A 16,724-nucleotide genomic window follows, 5' to 3' on the forward strand; every position below is an offset into this window, starting at 1 on the left:
GCATTAAAGAACTAGAGGAAGGGTGTGAGTTTCATCGGTGCTACACTGCACCCTGACTGGCTCTTCTCTTCCTTGTGACTCTTCTGAAAGGGGACGTCCATGTCCACAGATGGTTTTTGGGTCTCCACTCCGCACTCCCCCTCACTCACATGGATATGGTTTTTTGTTCTTGGTCGTTGATGCCTGATACCTGATCCCATCGACATAGGCTGGTGTGCTTCTTCCATGTGGGCTTTGTTGCTTCTCAACTAGAGGGCCAACCATTATCATTTTCAAAACATTTTCATTCTACTTGAGCCGCTGGTATCAGCTCATTTCCCCCCTTCCCCACCCTCCCTCCCTCATGAACTATTGATAATTCATCATTTTTTTCATGTCTTACACCAACCACTGACTGAAATTCATTATCTTTTCATTCCAATTTTCAGTCCATTTCTTGGAAACCCCTCATACATATATGTTTATGTACAATCTACTCACTTCTACATGAATGTTTTTTTAACCAGAAGGGAATGCTTGAAAGCAACATTTTTAAACTATCAAAAAAATTTTAAATAACATGATTGAGATATTTATCATACAATACCTTTTTTAAAAATCCCATTGTTGAGCTTTATGAAAGAAGTTGATGTGGAGGTCAAAGAGACTAAACAGGAGAAAAAAATAATTTTCGAGGGAACTGTGAAGGGAGGTACAAGGGCTTTTCAAATGAATAATAGTAGTATCTTCATCCTATGAAGAATTCAAAGATAGGCAGTCCTTTCTGACTTGGGAGGCAGCACTTGGCACTCCACCAGAACGTGTTGGGGGTCTCTCACAAGGGAATCATGCTGAAAGTCTAAGGTGTAAAGGGGGGCATGGGGAGAGGAGCATGAGACGGCTCCATCACAGACGTGGGAACAGCAACAGGGACCTATGGGAAACTCGCCTTTTGAACACAAATGCAGCTCTGTCATGATCCCTGTATGTTCTTGTTTCTCTCTTTATTATGATGGTTATTTGGTTTTGGGTTTTGTTGTTGATCTTTACAAGAAATGCAGGAGGGGCAGCCTAATGGAGGCAGCGGCTGGACTGACGGTTCCTGGGGGACAAGGGTGGGGAAGGTAAGCGGGGAGCCAATAATGGCAGATACAGGGGAATGATACGAGGTGGGGTTTTTTCAAATAAAAAATTAAATAATTTATTTCTTTAAATTAAATCTTACAGGTCTTATAACATTGCATACTTCAATTGTATCAAACATATTTGTACATATGTACATTTTCTTTTTAATCATTTTATTGGGAGCTCCTACAACTCTTGTTAAAATCCATACATCAGTTGTATCTGACATATTCATACATATACTCCACCATTCTTTTCCAGACATTTACTATCCATTGAACCCTTAGGATCAGCCTTGTAAGAGTTCTAAGATGAGCTTTGAGGAGGGTGTAGCTTTTCTGGACATGTTTTATCAATCAAATTGTATCTGAAAGGAATTACTGAGAGGTGAATGACAGGCAAGCATAATAGTGGGGTAGGAGGGAAAAATCATACATATATATGTTTGTTTATGAATGTACATATCTGTAAATGCAACAAGGAAGCAGATGGACTTTGGGCCTCTACTTAAATCTTACTTCTGTACAGGAATGGTTTGTTCTAATAATGTGGCACTATATGATACTCACCTCCCTGACATGATCACTGAAGACACAATGGGTGCATAAACAAATGTGGTAAAGAAAGCTGATGGTGTCTGGCTATCAAAAACTATAGCATCTGGGAGTCTTGAAGGCTTGGAGTTAAACAAGCGGCCATCTAGCAAGGAAGCAACAAAACTTGCATGGAAGCTGCACACCAGGCTGTGTGATAATGAGGTGTCAGCGGGAAAAGGTATCAGGATTTCAAAAACCACTCATTCAAACTGATATGAAAGGTAGTGAATGTAGTGGAGACCCAAAGTCCACCAGCAAGACAATTGGATAGCCCCTCATAGAAGGGCCTCACCAAATGAAGGATAAATTCAGAGTGTGGTGTAGCACTGATGAACCACATAACTCTTCTCTATTAAGACTTCTTCCCCTCACTGTTACGGTCCGGACATGATATACCTCATTGGTTGCGTTAGACTTGGGTATGTTCATTTATACATTTCAGATCGCTTGGTACACAGTAGTCAAGATAGATGACCCCTCAGAGACACTAACAAGAGTAAAGGGTTCCCTGAGGGTATGGGAAGGGGGGGGAGGCAGGGAAGCGGAAGAGGGCAATAGGGGAGTTGATAGCATTGATGACTGTATAGCCCCACCCGATGGAACTGAATAACAGAACTGCATGGAAAGGGAAGGGAAAGGATATATTGGAATGGATAAGATATGTTGATAAAAATATTATTTGAAACAAACAAACAAATATAGGCAGTCCTTGCTTCACAGTTTTCATATGCATGCTTTTTATCTATCAGTTTAGTTAACTATTGCTACTAACAAAACCAACAACCTACTGCCATCAAGCCGATTCCAACTAATACTAACCCAGCCAAACTCACTGCCAGCAGGTCAGTTTTGACTGAGAGCAACCCGACATAAGGTGTACAAAGCAGTGAATCTTGACAAGTGCAAGCAGCCTAGTTTTTCTCTGGTGGCTGACACCTTTCTGTTAGCAGACCCAGTACAATGCTTATCCCACAGAGCCACCAGAAAACATTCAGCTCAAATTTCAGTTACGGTAGTGTGTTACCTATAATTTCACAAAATAAAAAATTGGTTTCTAACTATTCAGTCCATAAACCACTATGTAAATAATGGTTGTGTATACTTATCAATGACCAACCATGTTATTTTTTTTGAAGTTTGTCACTAAACATCTGTTACTCAGTTCATCAAAGACAGCAAAGCATGTAGTTATATTGTCTCCATATCTCCTAGAGATACTGCAGATCAAAATAATTTAACTTTTAAAACACTACTCCTGTTGGAAAACTCTATCACTGTTTCTTCTGAGCTTCTTTAAAATACAATAATAAAATCTGTTAATATAAAACAATGTATTGTTGTGTTTGAAACATCAACAGAATTCATGTTTAGCAATAATACCACCAACAGCAAGGGAAAGAGAGCTATATAGAAGCAATGCCTATGTTTCACTAGAATTTAGTTAATGTAAACCTGAATACGATATCTGAAACGTAAAAATGTATATGGTAATCCCCTAGAGCAGCCACTAAAGAACTAAAATGCAAATAGTGAAAAAATAATTAACATCTACATAAGAATTTACCCAATAAAAAATAAAACAGCTGTCAAAGAGAAACAGAGGAAGAGAGAGGTGATATGTATACAAAACCAAAAGGACATGTAAATTGAACTAGACCTAAAAAAAATCAAGTGATGATTTAAACAATCCAATCAAAAGGCAGAGCTTTCAGATTAAGTTAAAAATTAAGGCCCAACTCCATGCTGTCTACATAAGGCAGATTTTATATTCTAGAAACAGGTTGAAAATTAAGGATAGGAAAAGATGTATCATGCAAACAGCAACCACAAGAAAGCAAGTGACTATATTAATATGAGACAAAATAGGCTTCAAAAGAAGAGTACCAGAGGTAAAGAGGGATCTTTAAAGGAGAGATTTTTTTTCTTTTGTAATCATTTTATTGGGGGCTCCTACAGCTTGTGCTAGTCTGGGTACTTTAGAGTAACAAATCCACAGAAACTCATGTATAAGAGAGAGTTTTATATAAAGGTTAAGTGTGTATCAAGAAAACATCATGCTCCCAATTCTGCCTTACATATGTGGCTGGACCGGAGGATGTACACTGGCACAGATAGGAACTGGAAATGCAGGGAATCCGGGACAGATGAACCCCTCAGGACCAGTGGTGAGAGTACCAATATCAGGAGGGTGGAGGGAAGGTGAAGGAGAAAGGGGGAACAGATTACAAGGTCTACATATAACCTCCTCCCTGGGGGATGGACAGCAGAGAAGTGGGTAAGGGAGACGTCGGATGGTGTAAGATATGACAAAATAATAATAATTTATAAATTACCAAGGGTTCAGGGGGGAGGAGGAGCGGAGAGAGGGGGGGGGAAATGAGGAGCTGATACCAAGGGCTCAAGTAGAAAGCAGGTGTTTTGAGAATGATGATAGCAACATATGTACAAATGTGCTTGACACAATTGATGTATGTATGGGTTGTGATAAGAGTTGTATGAGCCCCTAATAAAATGATTTTTTTAAAAGAAAGAAAACATCCCAACCCAGTGCTGTCCAAGCCCACAAGTCCAACATTAACCTATATGTCTGACACCAATCCACAAAGTCCTCCTCCATCTCACAAAACACACACTATGATGCAGGAGGAAAGCCAAATCAGTGAACGTGTAAGCATCTCAGCGCTGGCAGGGGTTTCCACACGGATGGTCCAGCATCCAGGGCTGCATCAGTGAAGGTCCATGTGGCTTCTCCTCAGGGATGTCTTGCAGGAAGTGACCCTTGCCAACTGAAGCAGGGAACTGGCTAAAACAGCTGTACCCTAGTCTGACCATCAGAAAGCAAGAGACCCGAGAACTAGAAAGGTGAGGCTCACTGAGCCATTTATCCCTCCACCCTTTAATTAACCCCACATGTGTTTATCGGCCAGGTTGGCACAATAAACTAACTACCTCATGGCTTTTATCACAATCCATACATCCATCCACTGTGTCAAGCACATTTGTACATATGTTGCCATCATCATTTTCAAGAGATTTTATAAGGATGAAAGTGCCAATAAATTATAACTCGCTGCTATCGAGTCAATGTTGACTCACAGTGACCTCCTGTGGGTTTCTGAGACTGTAACTGTTTTACTGGAGCTACTGATGGTTTGGAACTGCCAACCATAGACACACAGCTCAAAGCATAACCACTATACCATCAGGGTTCCTAAAGCACGATGAGATAATAATTACAGATAACAGAACATATAGATAAGCATCACATAACAGAACACCAAAATCCATAAAGCAACAATAAACAGACATTAATGGAGACATTGGCAACTCAACAAGTTGAAGATTTCAATGCCCTACTCTCAACAATTAGGAAGAATATCAACAAGAAAATAAAAGATGAATAACACTACAAACCGAGTGGATCTAACAAGCATCTATAGAACACTAGTCAAAAATAACAGTATATACGTTGTTCTCAAGGGCACAGGAGACATTTTGGAGAACAGCACAAAGAACTCATGCTTCTGTATATACGTAAATATATTTATATATAATGAGGGGTTTATATCTATATGTTAACAATTAAGGTAGCAGATGGACACTGGGCCTCAACTCAAGTACTTCCTCAACACAAGAACACTTTGTTCTAATAATCCAGCATTCTGTGATGCTCACTTTCCCAACATGATCGCTGAAGACAAAATGGGCACATAAGCAAATGTGGTGAAGAAAGCTGATGGTACCCAGCTATCAAAAGATACAGTATCTGGGGTCTTGAAGGCTTGAAGATAAACCAGCAGCCATCTAGTTGAGAAGCAACAACCCCACCCCCACCCCAGGGAAGAAGCACACCAAGCCAGTGGGATTATGGGGTGTCCATGGGATCAGGTATCTAAGACCCAGAAGAAAATCATGCCAATGTGAATGGTGGTGGGAGGGCATGTGGAGTGGAGACCCAAAGCCCATCTGTGGACAATCGGATATCCTCTTAAAGAAGAGTCACAAGGAAGAGACGAGCCAGTCAGGGTGCAGTATAGAACTGATGAAATATACAACTTTTCTCTAGTTCTTTGATGCTTCCTCCCACCAATATCATGACCTCAATTTTACCTTACAAATTGGACTATACCAGAAGATGCACACTGCTGCAGATAAGAGCCCCCAGCACAGGGAATCCAGGATAGATAAACCCCTCAGGGTCAACAATGAGAATAGAGATACCAGTAGGATAAGAGGAAGGGGAGGGGGGGGACGGATCGATCACGAGGATCAACATACAACCTCTTCCCAGGGGGATGAACAACAGAAAAGTGGGTGAAGGGTGACAAAGGATGATGTAAGATATGAAAATAATAATCTATAAATTATCAAGGGTTCATGAGAGAAGGCGGGCAGTAAATGAGGAGCTGATATCAAGGGCTCAAGAAAAAGAAAATGCTTTGAAAATGATGATGGCAGCATATGTAGAAATGTGCTTAACACAACGGATGAATGTATGGATTGTGATAAGAGATTTAAGAGCCCCCAATAAAAGCACTTAATAAAAAAAAAAAAGGACTCATGCTTCACAATTTCAAAACTTATCACAAAGCAATAGCATTCAAGACCATAGGGTACTGGCACAAAGAGAAGCAAACAGAGCAACAGAACAGAATTGAAAGTCCAGAAATAAAACATGATTTTTTTAGTCAAGCGTGTCAAAATAATTCAATGGGAAAACAAATGGTGTTGGGACACTGAATGTGAGAACAGGTTTACAAATTATGTATCTCTTTAAAAGACTTTTATCCCAAACAATGTAACAAGTCAAAAACAAAAGAAAATCCAATTAAAAGTGGGCAAAAGTATTAAATAGACAAGTTTCCAAAGAAGATATATAGGTACAGAAATGGCCAATAAGCACATAAAGATGCTCATTATATGTCATCCAAGAAATACACATTAAAATCACAATGACATATCACTTCACAATCACTAGGAGGAGTAGAATCAGTCTTAAGACCATCCTTCTCCATTCTTGCAACATATTTTCTCTTCATTGCTCAGAAAATCTGTTTAATCTTTACCTCCCCATCTTCCTTCCTCACATATTTGCTTATCCCATTTTCTTTCCCTGCATTTTCCAGCAATAAAGTACACAGTTCGTGTTTAATGATGTAATTAATTTATTGAGTTAGTTTGATTTCTCAAGGCAAAAACTGCAAGGGCTGAACATGCTTTGAATGTGATTTCCTATATCTGAACTGTATAGACGAAACATATGTGAAGCATATTTTTTAACATGTAAGACACTTACATGGGACTCCCACCCTTTATGTGTATGGCCATCTGTATGTTTTCTTCCCTGGGACCATTATTGTTAAATGGAAACGGCTTCTTACCCCTTCGATACGGGATGAAGAAGATATCAATTCCAGCTGTGGCCTCTAGGGGTTTGGACGCTATCAGAGAGGCCGCCGCTCTGGTCTGTTCGCCGCACGTCTACTGGCATCTGGCGGACCGACGGAGAACGCGCTCCCTCGCCGGCTCGGCGGCTGGCCGGAAGCCGGAAGCAGCGCCCCGCCTGGTCCAAAGAAGCGCGCTCCGACTGCAAGAGGCTGAACGTGCCGGAAGAACCCTGTTTTCTATTGGCTGACGCGGTGTCAGCAATCACCAGGAGCCAATGAGCCGGAGCCCGTCTGTGACGTCAGACGCCGTGCGACTCCTCCCTCCCAGCGCTAGCAACGCGTCTGGGCGACGGCCGAGGAAGGAAATCCAGGACCCCACTGGATTTCTCCTGTGCTCCATGTGCCCCCGGTGGCTCGTGCTCCTGCAGGCGTTCTTCCTGATGAGCCCACGGGGTGCCTGGCCTCAGCCCTCTTCCTCTCCGACAGGGTCAGCGCCCACCCCTTCGGGCCAGGGGCCCACGACGCAAGGCAGGACCCCCCAGCCTTCCAATGGCCCTGAAAGCCCTCGGGCTTTGACGCAGAGCTCCTCGGTGGGACCTACAGCTGTCACCCCTTCGGCGCCTGAGAACAGGACGGTGGATCTCTTCCCGGGTGAGGGGAAACTATTGGCCTCTCGGATGTACAATTAATTCTGTGAAGAAAGCTGAATTGGCACTAAATGGGGGAGTGGGTGGGACTGCCGGAAGAGGGAAAATTCTCCCTGGAAGAGTTCAGGAATCCTCGTCTCATTCGCTCTGATTTATGTTTTACTTGCATAGTCTTACCGATCTGTGTCTGTGACTTGACGCGCGGCACCTGTGATGTAAATTGCTGCTGCGACAGAGACTGCTTTCTTCTCCATCCCAGGACGGTTTTCTCCTTCTGCCTTCCTGGGAGTGTAAGGTGAGCTGCGATCGCAGATGGTTTCATCATAAAGGGCATTGAGATTCGGGAATAGGTAATATTTGGAGAGAGGACGAGGGTGCCTTCGCCCCCACAATACACTCCTAGAACCTTTGTGTTATTCCATGGCTACCCAAGGTCGTTTTGGCAGCTGGTTTACATTCCAGAAGGCAGGTGCCCTTTTCTGGACCTCCCTGTCGTGCTTCCGACTCATAGAGACCCTATAGGACGTGGTTGAACTGCCTCCCAAGACTGCAACTCTACCGGAATAGAAAGCCTCATCTTTCCCCCACAGAGCAACTGGTGCTCTAGAACTGCTGACCACGTGGTTAACAAACCTAGGCGTAATCCTCTGTATAACTAGGGCTTCTAAACTTCTACTTCCAGGTGTACTTTATCCTCTGTCCTCATAGGTCTTCAAGTTGGGTGTGTGTGGACAACTCTCTTATCTTCAGAAGTAATTCCCCATTTCCTACTAGAGTTTTCATCGATTCAAATGGAATTAAGCAATTCTGCATCCATGTGAACAACTGTGAGTAGCGATATCTTGACTGCTAAATAATGTAGAAACATTATCATCTATCATTTATGGAAAATGACCTTTGTCTCTGGCCTGATTCTTCTAAACATTTTTCTCCTTTTAAAGTGTTGTTCTTGGCTTAATTTTTGTTTTAAGTTTTATTCTTGCCTAATTTTCCTTTCTTGCTTGTAAATTTTTATTCTTGTGCTATAGTCATGCAGTGGATTATGTGTTGGGCTGCTAATTACAAATTCAGCAGTTCGAAACCACCAGCCACTCCTAGGGAAAAAGATGAGGCTCCAATAGAGATGTACAGCATGGGAAACCCAAAGGGACAGTTTTACCTGGTTCTATAGGGTCACACTATGAGTCAGAATTGACTCAATAGTATTGAGTTTGGTGTTTGCAGTTTGGTGAGTGAACATTTTATATTTCTTCTGCCTGGACTATGGATCAAGATGCTCATACAGAACTTTAATTTCAAAAAAAAAAAACCAGAACTTTAATTTCAATATTTTTATTATTTCTCAACTCAGTTCATAACAGGTTATCTTACCCACTTGACTGTAACCTCCATGTGGTTACCCACTGATCCCACAGTGCCTGGTGCCTAATGTCACACTCACTGCATTGAGTCATTCCAACTCATATTAACCCTATTAAAAAACTCACTGCCATCAAGTTGATTTCGACTCATGGTGACACTATAGGACAGGGTAGAATTCCCCCTATGGATTTCTGAGGCTGTAATCTTTAAAGGAGTAGAAATCCTCATCTTTCTCCTGCAGAAGGTGGTTTCCAACTGCTGACCTTATTATGGTTATCATCCCAACGCTTAACCACCAAGCCACCAGGGCTCCTGCATCGACTGTATAGTATAGCACAGAGTAAAACTGTCCCTGTGGATTTCTGAGGCATAACTCTCTACAGAAGCAGAACGCCTCATCTTTCTCCCTTGGATGCATAACTGGCAAGAAATGTTTTAATGAGTGTCTTTGACAAATGACTCTATGCTAGCATTGTTTGTTTTGTTTTCATGGGGTTGAATGTAAGGGAAAACATTACACTGAGAGCTCAAGGCTACCATGTACTTGCCAGTTACACAGCATTGGGAAAACACCTTAACATTTCTTCAACTATTAAAAAAAATTACTTCACTGGTCCTGCATATAAAAGTGATTATAGAGTACAAAAAAAGAGATAGTTATTATTGGGGTTTTTTTTAATTGGGATTAGAAATTTGTCAGTAAAGACTAAGATTTCTAAAGATAAAAAAGCTAAAGATATGTTGAAGCCTGTTTTTAATGTCTTTGAAACAAAATAATGTTCTCACAAAATAGATTTAGTTATGCCTTACACCTAAAAACCAACTCACTCTGATGTTATCTGACTTAGGAAAGAAATGGAAAAACTGTATGTTTCAGAAAATAGCTCATTTGTCGTTTGGAGGAATTTGTGCTTAGAAGCAGTTTCAGGAATACTGTGGCCATCCAGGTTTTGAGAAGTTAAAGAAACAGGTGAATGCTTTGTTTTAAAATCAGACTGTCCAGACATTCTATTGCTAGTCTAGTTCAGATCTTATGATTCCTCTCCATGATTACTTCAATACTATCCAATGCTGCTCCCAGTTTTGGATGTCCCCTCCTACCTACAATACCATCCTGTGCATACTGCTTCTGGAACCATGGTTCTAGGCTTTCTTCTGTCCCACCACCAACTGGGAAATATAACCACTCCCAAGAGTAAACCCCCAAGAAAACCACTGTCATCAAGCCGAATCCAGCTCATAGTGACCTTTCTGAAACAACCATATCTTTTTTCCCGTGGAGCAGCTGGTGGGTTTGAGCCACCAACCTTGAGTTTAGCAGCCCATTGCTTACCTGATAGTATCACTAGGGTTAATTTCCAACAGTCACAATGGATAATTAAATGAATTTTCCCTGAATGAGACTAAGGAGTGGACTCATGTCTAGTATTAAAAAGGCAGACACTTCTCATTGATTCTGATTTTTACCTACCTACCTCAACTGTACACACACAGCATGCATACTTCTAAAAGTCATGTCCATGGAGAATCACTTTATTATATTCATCTTTCCATAACATTGTATTCCTTTGCTCCTTTATTCAGAAACACCAGTGACTCTGTGCCACCTACCAAATAACACCCGGCTTCTTTAGCTGGTCAATCCAGATGCTCTCAGTGGCTACAACTTACCTTTCTGGATGCTTTCTCCTTTTACTCTTCCCTTGACCCTCTGCTTTGCCCAGGCGCATCTACCCATTGTCCTCAAGAGCTACATTGTCTCCCCAAGTTTGCACTTGCTTTTCTCCTTGACGCCAGTGTTCCTCCGTGTCTTTGCATTTCATAATCCCTACCATCAAAAGCTATGCATAAGTTTTTCAGCAACGACTTCTTCCGAAATGGGCAGTCGATTCCTTCTTCACAGTCTGTTGTTAGTCTGGAAGCTCCACTGAGACCTGTTCGTTCTGGGTGACCCTGCTGGCATGTGAAATACCAGTGACATACTGCTTCCAGCATCACAGCAACACACAACACCAGCACAGTACAGCAAAGTGACAGAGTGGAAGCAGCAGTCAGATCAAAAGACGTGTTGCATTAGGTAAATCTGCACAAGACCATTGAAAAGCAAGGGTGTTACTTTGAGAAGTAGGGTGCGCCTGACCCAAGCCAGGGTATTTCCAATTGCCTCATATATGTGTGAAAGTTAGAGGTTGAATAAGGAAGACTGAAGAAGAATTAATGCATTTGAATTGTGGCTGGCGAAGAAAATACCATGGGCTGCTAACAGGATAAACAGATATGTCTTGGAAGAAGTATGGTTAGAATGCTCCTTAGAGGCAAGGATGGCAAGACCTTGTCTTACATACTTTAGAACTGTTGTCAGGAAAGACTAGTCCCTGGAGAAGGACATCACGCTTGGTCAAGTAGAGAGGCAGCAAAAAAGGGAAGGCTCTCAATGAGATGGATTGACACTGTGGCTGCCACAGTGGGCTCAGGCACAATTGTAAGGATGGCGCAGGGCTAGGCAGTGTTTTGTTCTGTTGTGCGTAAGGTCATTATAGGTCACTCAATGGCCCCAAACAGCAACAACCATCAGAAGATGTAAGGAATACACTGGCACCATGCCAAAAGGAATGATCAACTTTCACCCATTTCAGCAGAGCATAGAATCAAGAACCAATAGTGTTGAAGGAAGAAGCAAAAAATGAGGTTTTGACAGATTTTGACAGGAATGGATGGAATATCAATTGGAATATTTCAACAAACTGATGAAACCCAGGATGCACTTATCTATGCCAAGAAGGGGTCCATATTATGAGAGATCCTTTTTTTTTTAACCCATTCCAAATAAAAGTAACCCCAGAGTATAGAAATTACCAAACAACATTATGAATATCACACACAAGTAAAATCTTGCTGGAAACAATTCAAAAATAGCTGCAAGAGTACATCAGCAGGGAGCTGCCAGAAATTCAAACTGGATTCAGAAGAAGACATAGGAATATCTTCGTAGATGTCAGATGGATCTTGGTTGAAAGTAGAGAATACCAGAAAAAAATGTTTGTCTTTTATTAACTATACAAACCATGGATAGCATTGGGAAGAGCACACACTTTGTTGTGCTCATGTGGAATCTGTACATAGGCCAAAGGCAGTCATTCAAATAGTACAAGGGAACACTGGTTTAAAATCTGGAGGAGAGATACTTGTTCATTCTGCATGCTGACTAAATAGTCCAGGAAGCTGGACTGTATGAGGAAGAATGCAGTATCAGGATTGAAGGAAAGCAAATTTACAGTATGCAATATGCAGATAACATAAACTTGTGCTTGCTAAAAGGTGGACTTGCTGATGATGCGCTTGATGATGAAGATCGAGGACCATAACCTTCAGGTGTGGATTACAACTCAGTTTAAAGAAAATGAAAATCCTCACAACTGGGCCAGTAGCATCATAATAAACAGAACAGATTTAAGTAGCCACAGATTTCATCTTACTTGAGTCCACAATCAGCGCTCATGGTAGCAGCAGTCATGAAGTCAAATGATGCATCGCATAGGCAAATCTGCACAAGGCCTTTGTAAAGTGTTGAAGAGCAAGTATGTCCAGCTGAAGATTAAGGTGTGCCTGATCCAAGCCAGGGTATTTTCAATAGCCTCATAGACATGTAAAAGTTTAATAATGAATAAAGGCCAAAGAAAAATTGATACCTTTGAGGTATGGTGTTGATGAAGAATATTAAATGCACCAGGGACTGTCAGAAGAATAAACATCTGTCTTGGGAGAACTACAGCCAGAACGCTCCTTAGAAGCAAGGAGGGCAAGACTTCATCTCACATCTTTTGACAGGTTATCAGGAGAGACCAGTCCTTGGAAAAGGACATCGTGATTGGTAAAGCAGAGGGTCAGCAACCCCCTGGACAATAGAATAAAGCACTGCCCAGCCCGGCACCGTCCTCACCAGGGTTGTTATGTCCCAGTCCATTGTTGCAACCACTGTGTCGACCCATCTCCTGCAGAGTCTTCCTCTTTTGCTGACTGGATCTTAAAGCAATAATTCAACTCACATTTCAAATACATTGGGAGGTGATAAAATGTGTTGACTGCTGGAGGTGGAGTGTTGATTGAGAACCTTCTGGGTGGTGGTAACACAAGTATATAAAACTTAAGACCAGTGCCTTTGCAAACTCTATGTATAGCACGCATCCTTTAAAATGTCTGTTTTAATTAGTTATTTGGTATTCTCAAATACATCTTTCTTTTCTCTAAACTCTTTTCTTTTTGAAAAACACTGTAGCAAAATTAAACTATTTTCAGAAGCTCCCAGAGGTTGATAGAACCAACTTTCAGGCCCTGGCTGAAGAGTTTGGAGGCAAAGCATTCATTTCATCATTCCAGTCACATTCGCCGCCACCTTTTTATAAGGTAAGCCTGCAGGAAGGAATGGAATTGTTTTCCCCCTCAGGCAAGGCAGTTGACTAGGTGTCTCTGAGGTACCTTCGGTGCAGTTAGGTTTTGGTAAGCCACTGTGGGCTATCTCAGAATGCAATCTGCTCCATAGTAACAGACTTAAGTTAACCCTTGTTTTGTCTTTTCCTTTTCTGGTGTAGTTGTGACCAGTCTCACTGAAGCATGTTTCTCTTACACTGTGTTTAGGCTGGGGACCCCATTGTGACTTACTTTTCTCAGTGGTCTGTGGTCAGCCTGCTGAGACAGCCTGCAAGTGTGGGAGCTGGAGGACTCTGTGCCGACAGCAATCCTGCAGGTGAGTCCCGGACAGAAGCATCAACCTTTTGTTTATTTGAAGATAGGCTTTCTCATTTACCTTTTCCTTAATTCTCTGTATTCTAAGGTTTCCTGGAGAGTAAAAGTACAGCTTGCACTCGTTTCTTTAAGAACTTGACAAGTAGCTGTACCTTGGATCCAGCCCTGGATGCTGCCTCTTATTATAACTTCACAGTCTTAAAGGTAGGTGTTTCCTCTTCCTCTCTGCTCTGCCACCAACATGGATTTGAAATCAACAGCATGCTTCCCACTGTTGGTTGTTGATAGGTGCCATCAAGTCAGTTCCTACCCATAGTGCCCTTATGCACAATAGAGCAAACCACTGCCCAGTCCTGCGCCATCCTCACAATTATCCCTGTGCATAAGCCCATTGTTGCAGCCGTGGTGTCAGTCCATCTCATTGAGGACCTTCCTTTTTGTTTTGTCTTTTTGCTGCCCCTCTATCAAGCATGCTGTCCTTCTCCAGGGACTGGTCTCTCCTGACAACATATCCAAAGGATGTGAGATGAAGCCTTGTCTTCCTTACCTCTAAGGAACACTCTGGCTGTACTTCTTCCAAGACATATCTGTCTGTCCTTTTAGCAGTCGTGGTATTTGAATAGAATTGTCTAGCGCCACAATTCAACATCAGTTCTTCTTCGGTCTTCCTTAATCAGTGTCCAACGTTCACAGGGATCTGAGGCAGTTGAAAAAACCATGGCTTGGGTCAGGCTCACCTTAGTCCTCAAAGTAACATGCTTGGTTTTCAGTATTCTAAAGAGTTTTGTGCAGCAGATTTACCCAATCCGTGTCTTTTGATCTCTTGACCACTGCTTCCATGAACATTGATTGTGGATCCAAGCAAGACAAAATTCTTGGCAATTTTTCTCCATTTATCATGTTAGCTAATGGTCCAGATGGGAGGATTTTTGTCTGTTGGTAGCTTGTGGAAAAATGATAGGAAAACCTACATTCCACTGAAATATAAAGCCTCAAGCATATATCACCAGGGTAATGGATTAGCTTGGAAAAGTTTTAAAAAATGAAATCTCTTTTTCACCAAAACATGGTTTTTACTGTTCTGTAGTTTAGTGGGCTTCTCAAACCAACCTTCTCAAACCAACCTTCCCTCCAGCTCCAGAGCCTGAATGCTAGTATAAGGAAAAATCAGGGCTGCAAGGGAAAGAGAATCATTACTATGTGTGGCTCCTGGCAACCTAAAGACTATTGGTAGTACTGTGAAAGGGCGAGCTCTTCTGGTGACTTCCAGTGACATGCCCACTTACGTTGCTTGTTCTAGGTTCCAAGAGGTGTGGCTGATCTGCAGAATATGAAGGTATGATACTGTTTATCAAGAATATAGAAAGATTCTTTTTCCTCTTTGCATCTGAGTCAGTTTTAGCCTAAATCATGGTTCTCAACCTGTGGGCCGCAACCCCTTTGGGGGTCGAACGACCCTTTCACAGGGGTCGCCCGATTCATAACAGGAGCAAAATTACAGTTTTGAAGTAACAATGAAAATAATTTTATGGTTGGGATGGACACCACAACATGGGAACTGTACTAAAGGGTCACGGCATTAGGAAGGTTGAGAACCACTGGTCTAGATTGTAATAGTAGAAGGGAAAATGTGCGTGTGATATATCAAACAATTTTTTTTAACATTATATAGATTTATGCATAATGACAACAGTAGGTGCTCTAAAATTTGATCAGAAATCATGTGCACACCTAGAATATATGTTTGTCTTCCAAAGAACACAATTCAACCACATTGAATGATCTTAAAATTTTTCCTAAGATCATTTCAAAATTAAAGCTATTAATTACATTCTATAGTAAAATATAAATATCACTGTTATCAGTTAGAAATCATTAAAGATAAAAGAGCAAATCTATTGCTTCAGTGGATTAAAGTCTTTATATTCTGTTGCTATGCCACTTATTTTGTCAGCGCTTAGAGAAGTAGCAGCTAATATCCTCCCTGATATATCAAACAATTAAGAATGGATTTAGACCCATTTTCCCAAGTGTGTGCTTCAAAAAAGTTCATGGAAAAATTCCATTGTATTTTCATTCTATTTTCCTGTGAACTTTTTGACTCCTCTGTAAGGGAGTAAAGAATATAGTATTTCTTTTTTCTTTTTTTTTTTTTTTGAGTATAGTATTTCTAAAATGTGTTCAACCCAACCATGAAATACTTATTTTATATCTAATAGAATTAGTGCTCTAAGAAGCACTGATCCAGAATAACTTAAGTTGTAGGCTGGCTATGGAAGGCTAGAGAATGGGAAGGTTAATGAGGAAAAGTAAGCATTTTAGCATATGTTGTTAGGAGAGCCGAGAAAATGCTGCTTTCCTCAGTTGATGCTCATCCTTCCCTTCCTCTTTCCAGGTGCCTGTAACAGTTACTTCACAAGCTGATTCTCCTCTGTTGTCCGGAAACACTTGTCAAAATGTTGTTTCCCAGGTATGCATGCTCACCTTGGCATAGGACTTGATTCTGGACAGATGGATTTTGATCTTTATTACCCATGGTGCTCAGCCAACCCCCTCTACATGCATGTTCATGTGTTACCTGGAATTTCACATGTCAAGAATTGAGTCCATCCACATCCTTTCTGCCATGTTTGATTCTTTTCCTTTGTCACTGTCCTCCTGTATTCCAGGTCCGGAACATTAAAATTACCACGTAGCTTCAAAAAGTTCATGGCAAAATTCCATGATCTTTTCATTCTGATTTTGCCCCAAGCTTTTTGAAGTGCCCGTGTGTGTTTGTAACTCCTCCTCTGTTTCTCACACGAAGTCTCTGACTGGCTCTCACTGTCCACGTTTCCTTCCGTTGACACGGTATCGTTTAAGACTGTGAGAAAACTGGGCTCCTC

General features: G+C 41.4%; 1 protein-coding gene across 2 annotated transcripts in view; it reads left to right on the plus strand.

The window, feature by feature from the left end:
• The first annotated feature begins 7,440 nt into the window (after positions 1 to 7,440).
• The window catches only part of TCTN3 (tectonic family member 3), a 34,787-nt gene continuing 25,503 nt past the window's right edge, over positions 7,441 to 16,724 (plus strand). For both annotated transcript variants that reach the window (XM_013004211.2, XM_045291342.1), the window contains exons 1-8: positions 7,441 to 7,738; positions 7,906 to 8,029; positions 8,443 to 8,561; positions 13,373 to 13,500; positions 13,732 to 13,840; positions 13,928 to 14,043; positions 15,140 to 15,175; positions 16,235 to 16,309. In XM_013004211.2, the coding sequence (XP_012859665.1) occupies positions 7,486 to 7,738; positions 7,906 to 8,029; positions 8,443 to 8,561; positions 13,373 to 13,500; positions 13,732 to 13,840; positions 13,928 to 14,043; positions 15,140 to 15,175; positions 16,235 to 16,309 (960 nt within the window). In that variant the 5' untranslated portion in view covers positions 7,441 to 7,485. The remainder of the gene's footprint in view (positions 7,739 to 7,905; positions 8,030 to 8,442; positions 8,562 to 13,372; positions 13,501 to 13,731; positions 13,841 to 13,927; positions 14,044 to 15,139; positions 15,176 to 16,234; positions 16,310 to 16,724) is intronic.

The sequence above is a fragment of the Echinops telfairi genome, unplaced genomic scaffold (genome assembly GCF_000313985.2).
Source record: "Echinops telfairi isolate 266 unplaced genomic scaffold, ASM31398v2 ScPeMD7_70;HRSCAF=299, whole genome shotgun sequence".
NCBI classification, from domain to species: Eukaryota; Metazoa; Chordata; class Mammalia; order Afrosoricida; family Tenrecidae; genus Echinops; species Echinops telfairi.